A 6518-nucleotide genomic window follows, 5' to 3' on the forward strand; every position below is an offset into this window, starting at 1 on the left:
TTAGTTGTCAATAAATTTGAAATTCAACCGTAATTGTTTTTGTTACTACGTCTGAGCCGTAAGCATTACATGTAAGATATGAAAGTATCAAAATTTTAGTTTTATAAGTTAACTTCAGGTCATTCTAATTTTACAAATATCTTTTTTTTTATAATTTATTAGTCTCTCTATTCTGTCTTAATTATTCTATTTCGTCTTTTTTACTTTTCATGACAGTTATCGTTTTATGTAATCTATGTTGTAATCTTATTGCTTGAAATTTGTTCTCATCGTCAAACATAAAACAGATTTTTTCAATTACTCATTAAATTCTCTAATTTCTACTTAATAAATGTTTAAATATGATAAACAATTTAATGATTTATTCTTAATTTTCCTTTTTTTTATACTTATTAATCATGTATACAAGATGATTGCTTTCAACCTTGGCGGTTTCTTATTTACATATTGCTATTCGTACTCAATTCAATCGTCAGTGAATTACGTTTAATCAATTCTAACGTCTTATGTTTTCAATCTAACATTTTACTTATAAAAATTTACTAATATTTCGTAAATTAGGAAAAGAATAAAGAAATGTTTATATGTAGAATAAACAAAATTACATATTGAATATTACTAACGATAAAATACATCAATTTAGCAGTAAAATGCGTTAAAAAATGATGGCTGACTTTGATGAAGTATTTCATACAGTCCTTATTGTTGTGTAAAATTCAATATCCACTAAAACCAGTATACACGTCAAGTGTCTTTGATAATTCTATATCTAAATGTTACATCGGTTGTTTTAGATATTGTTATAACAATGTATTCAACTCTCATTTCGCAAAGTGTTTTAAGCTGTTTAATGGGAAAAGTAATTACGTCAACGGCGATTTTCCGTGATATTTTTTCGATAAAAAATTTATGTTATTAAAAAATTATATTTTCTTACGGTTTTAGGCGGATAAACTTGAAAATATACGCATTCAAAAAAATTTAGACCGTAAGAATTACGAAAAGAATTTAGGGAACGTTACAACAAAGTTAATCGAGAAATACACCTGAAGAGTTTGAGGGTCGTATCTGAAAAAAAGAGGAAATACTCCATCAATCTCATGCTCCGCAATATTTAAATCGACAATTGAAAATAATGCATAATGGCACAACAGAATATGTATACCAACAGTGCAGTAAGACTTATATCGTTCATGATTAATATTTTCAGTGTTTTTTATAACTTTATATTACCTCAACAGTTATACATTTTATTTTATAATTTTCATGTTTAATCTCGATAGTTTAAAGGCTTAGGATGCTCGCAGGGAATGCAAAAGATTCGGGTTCGACTCCCGGCCGAGGTAATATTTTTCGCAATAAGAATTAATTATTTACAGATTTTAATATGTCTTTCAGCATTATTAAGATCGTTCGAAGATGCGAAAAAGCATCAAAATTGTTAAATTGCTTGACAACTCGTGATATTATTGCGATAGTTTAGTAAAGTTAGCGTTTCAAAGACCGAAAAATTATTTCGACGCGCGTTTCAAAAGACCACATACATAGTATTGTATATAAATTCACACAGAATCATAGTAGCATTTAAGATCCAGCTAGACCGTTTAAAGCTGATTGCTATAGTTTGTGTTATTTTCATATTAGTTTTATAATAATAATTTTCTTTATTATTAAAGATAAACAGTTTATTCGCTGCAAAAAAACTTTGCAACAACATAAACATACATACTGAAGTTAAACCCTACAAATGCGAAACGTGTGATAAAACGTTTCAGTATAAATCACAATTACGTGAACATGCGAGAATCCATACACATAAAAAACTTTATCAATGCGAGTTTTGTGAAAAAGCATTTAAGTGAGTATTTAAGTGAATCACAAAGATTAAATTAAACGAATTTTTTATAATTCGATCTCTATGCTCAAATTTATTGATAACAAATGACAAGTATTGCTATGGTCATTTTTTTTTGTAGACGAAAATCATATCTAAACATGCACAAGCTGTCACAGCATTGCAATGGTGTATGTAAAAATTACAAGTGTATTGTGTGTAAGAAAAATTTCAAAACTCAGCAGGATTTGTATTATCATGTGGACACGGATCATTCTGACAGTACATTCAGAAAGTACAAATGTGATCAATGTCCATCTACATTTATCCACCTTATGTACTTAAAACAGCACATGAAAATACATATAGGCGAGAAACCGTATGTTTGCGAGGTATGTGCTACAAAATTATTGCTAGTATTTTTTCTAAGTAATTATTTCTTATTTGATTGTTTTTATTTTTCTTTCTGTGATCATAAATGTGCTGTATTTTAAATTTGCGGCAAAATCTTTTGTACAAAACAACATAAAGTTAACCACAGTTTTATACAGCGATAAAGAGCCATTGAATGTTTGGTGTGTGGCAAGCGCTATAACCGAAAAAAAAGGACTTGATTAACACATTTAAACAAAGGTCATTCATGATATAACGTTTTAATTCATCAGCAGATTCACATTTGTCTTTCTATTTTTGTTATATATTCATGATCATATTATAATAAATTATAGTAATGTATGTACCACAACATATTTAATATATAAAAAATTATTTATTTTTTAGAGTCACACAAATGGCATTACCTGTATGACAAGTCAAGAACAAACTGCAACTGACAACAAATAAATCAAGTACAATTATGACTACTTTTAACAATAATGACAAACTGATGAAAAAAGTGAAGAATAAAGATGTAACTTCTATATGAGATGTTATATGCATAGATGGAAGTTTTCCAGATGATACAATATTTCTAGGAGATACAATTGGACGCTGTGAAACACAGAAACACCGTCGTGTACAATTGACAATGCGTTCAAAAGACGAAATTGTCAGTATATGCTCACTGCTTAATTCTTTTATTTAATTTTATGTCCTTGTTGGGTTTAAGGTAGTACACTCGCAAAATTGAAACAGAATTTCTTGAAATTGATGCTATATACCATATATTTTAATATACAATTTTTATATACAAATTTTTATATACAAAAATAACAGTATTAATTACAGCTTTGTTATAACAAAAATTATATTTACATTAAAAATGGCAATTACAAGTCAGATTTTAATTTGATTAACAGTCAATTTGTTTCAGTATTCAGTAAATATTATAATATTTTTTTTCATCTGTAAGTTATTTAGTAAAACGCTATTTTGTTTTTTAATGAATAAATATTTTGATCACAGTTTGATCTCTCTTTTTAACCTATGATTTTTTTATTTAATCAAATATTACTCCTCCAGTTTGAGGAACAACAGTTAAAAATTTATAAGTAATTATGTTGATTGTATTTTAATGCTTATAAATTATTATTATTAAGATTATCCATCTTTTATCATATTTTTCCACACTATTTGTCCAGGTAGCCATTATTTACTTTCTGTAATACCTAGGTAGCATAGAATATTTATAATAAATATTTATTGCTATTCATTTTTTGAAATGTTATATAAATATTTTATATATATTTTATGTAAAGTTTTATTTGAAATATTATTAAAAGATAGACTAAATATTTGATATAATATTTATAATAAATATAAATAAATATTTTTGGTAAATATTTTTTACTTGAATTATTATGTCTTATTAAGTATTTTCGTAGCATTTACTATACAAAATTTACAATAAATGTTTTAATATTTATCATAAGTGTTTATGATCTATGCAATTTAAGACCACAAAAATATTTACAAATTATTTAAAATAAACTTTATAAATATTTATAAATATTTTGTAAATATTTTATAAATATTGTGTACTGTCTGATGGGAAATAATTTAGCAATGACCTTGCAGTTTTTTATGACGTGGTATAGCGATAACTTATAATTGTATAAAAACTAATATTGGTAAAATCGCGTTACTCAGAATGGTGACAAGTTACAAAAAGTAACGTAGCGGACTTTTGCGCTACTTTTATTAATATAGTATAGAGCTTTAAAGATTACACCTAAAACCGCAGGCATGTCCACTCTTCGATTTCATCTGAAATTACTGTCTTATTTATTTCCAATAGAAAAGTTAACAATTGAATTAATTTATTTTTGCTGCGATTTATGAGATTTGCATGAAATTACTGCAATATTTTTAATAATTTTATCGATAAAGTAGCATTCGGAGAAATTGAAGATAGTTGTTAATGACTACTGCTAGATGGACGCACTAGTGACCAATACTATTGTAAATTAATAAATGTATGTTATAGCGCATTATTTTTATATTACTGATTCTTGAATAAAGAGAGGAAGTCCGAAAAGAGGAAAAAAGAGTGCAAGACAACAAACATTAAGTACAAAGTGTTACATAATTTTATGTTAAATCCTACTTATTGTACTTGCTAATTGGTTATTTAATATATCCATTAACTTTTATTTTTACCTGTTATTATTTCATCCAACTGCTCGCGTAATGACAACTAATTTAACTTACTCTAATTATCGATATTTAATTAATTAAATTAAATTACTGGTACTTAATTTCGCTTAATTAACAGAAAGATGAATGTTGCGTGACTGAACTTTAACGATTTGGAATCTGCTTTTCCGGATTATGCGAATTTGAAAACCTTCCTCTCTTCATTGACGGTAGATGACAAAAACAAATTCGAAGATGGATCGATTCGAAACTTACTTGTGACATCGCAGTTTATCACACACGAGGAACTCAATTGTATTCTGCGATTTAAAATCCTGCTTCGATCCGTGATCGCAAATTATCTTTCAGAATGGATTTCATCTGACTTTCAGATCAAATGGCAGTATTAAAAAATTCCACTCGCGCGATGAGATGCAATGGGACACGATAATGGTCGCCGTCGACTGCGATATTACATGAAATCCTAACGCTCCTTCTCCAATTCAAAATGAAATTCGCCCCGAAAGATAGCTCGGCATCGCCTGATAAGGGGTCAATGGTCACTGCGATTAGCATTTTGCGAACAACTTCAAATTTACTCGGAGATAGATTCCGAATAAAATCATAATCTAAAATTTGAATGTAAAATGAGGAACGCGAAAAATATTCGATTTAATAAGTAAATCTGTATCATTCCCTACAGATAGCACGTCGAAGAATGGAATAAGACATCTTAAATATATCTTTGAGGTGTCTTTAATGCGATATCTACAATAAAGTACACTGAAATAAATGTTGAGAGTGAAATAATAATTCCAATTAAATATTTAGTTAATATAGTAGAACGGGGCTTCTGTTAGTTTCAATTTTAAAATAATACGAAAAACGATATGGTAAACAATATATTTTTTGCAGTGACGTGCTTACAACTACATTATTGTTCACAACCATAATTGTTCTTTGATAACACCAGAACAACTACGAAATATTTAATACGTGCCATTTATAAATATAAATATTACCACGAGAAATGGATGAAAAAATTCCGCTCTAGTTTATAATAAAAAATAATTTAATTTTTCTGAATATTTGGTAAGTACACCAAATTGTATTACCAAAATTAATAATATAATCAATCATTTGAAAATATTTATCTACTGAATATTTTATAGAAAAGTAAAATTATTTTTGGTTACATTAATTGAACATTTAATTGGAATTGTTTGACTTAATATTTGGTATAGCTATTATCTGATTAGTGTAATAAGCTTTAAAATGTCATGTAATTTCAAATTTTTGAGAATCGATTGAAAGTGAGTCATCTGCTCACGAAAATTTTTTAATATTAATAGCATTTTACTATGTATAAAAAGTCAGCTTTAAGCTGTCAGAAATATATCAATCACAATTGAATATAAGAAGAATAATTGATTATATGGCCAATTTTTTACGGTTTAAAACTTATTATACTCTATTATTGTAGATACCACTGATATCTTATATCTCGATTTAATTTAGATTTGCTGTCTGCAGGGGAATTATACAGATCTACAAAATCGAATATTTTTGTCATTTCTCATTTTACATTCAAATTTCGGATTATAATTTTATTCGGAGTCTATCATCGAGTGAATCTCAAATTGTTCGTGAAAAATCGGGGCATAAAATGTTTTAAAGATGTCTTTAAGATATCTTTAAGATATCTTATGTTGTGATTTTGGACAAGCATGCTGTCTGGATCAGAAGAAATCTGATCATTTCGCGAATCGAATCGCGTCGTTCGCGCGGCATCGAAGTGAGATTGTCGCCGATATTTTTGAATGATGTTCAAATCAGTTATTTATTCGCGGAGCAGTCACCGCGTCACTCGTTAGTGCACGACGGGATTGGCCACATCGTGATGTGTTTAATTGGTGTGTTGGATAAATACGATATAATAGCGTTACATTTTGTAATCACATTTGCGATTTGAATTTGTCGTTCATATATCGGCGATTTATTTAAAATGTAACATAAATGTTCCAGTAGCCGAACGTTTAAGCGTAGAGCTTGTGTCATAAATAACATACAATTTATAATATTAGAAAGGTTTTTAATATATATATATATA

General features: G+C 27.8%; 1 protein-coding gene across 1 annotated transcript; it reads left to right on the forward strand.

Annotated features, from left to right (window-relative positions):
• The first annotated feature begins 1142 nt into the window (after window positions 1–1142).
• LOC108751211 (zinc finger protein 28-like) lies at window positions 1143–2677 on the forward strand. The gene is made up of 5 exons (XM_018491285.1): window positions 1143–1175; window positions 1284–1343; window positions 1677–1858; window positions 1977–2226; window positions 2615–2677. The coding sequence occupies exons 1-5, from the start codon at window positions 1143–1145 to the stop codon at window positions 2675–2677; spliced, it is 588 nt and encodes a 195-aa protein (XP_018346787.1).
• Window positions 2678–6518: the final 3841 nt, after the last annotated feature.

This window comes from Trachymyrmex septentrionalis, unplaced genomic scaffold, assembly GCF_001594115.1.
Source record: "Trachymyrmex septentrionalis isolate Tsep2-gDNA-1 unplaced genomic scaffold, Tsep1.0 scaffold42, whole genome shotgun sequence".
Lineage (NCBI taxonomy): Eukaryota > Metazoa > Arthropoda > Insecta > Hymenoptera > Formicidae > Trachymyrmex > Trachymyrmex septentrionalis.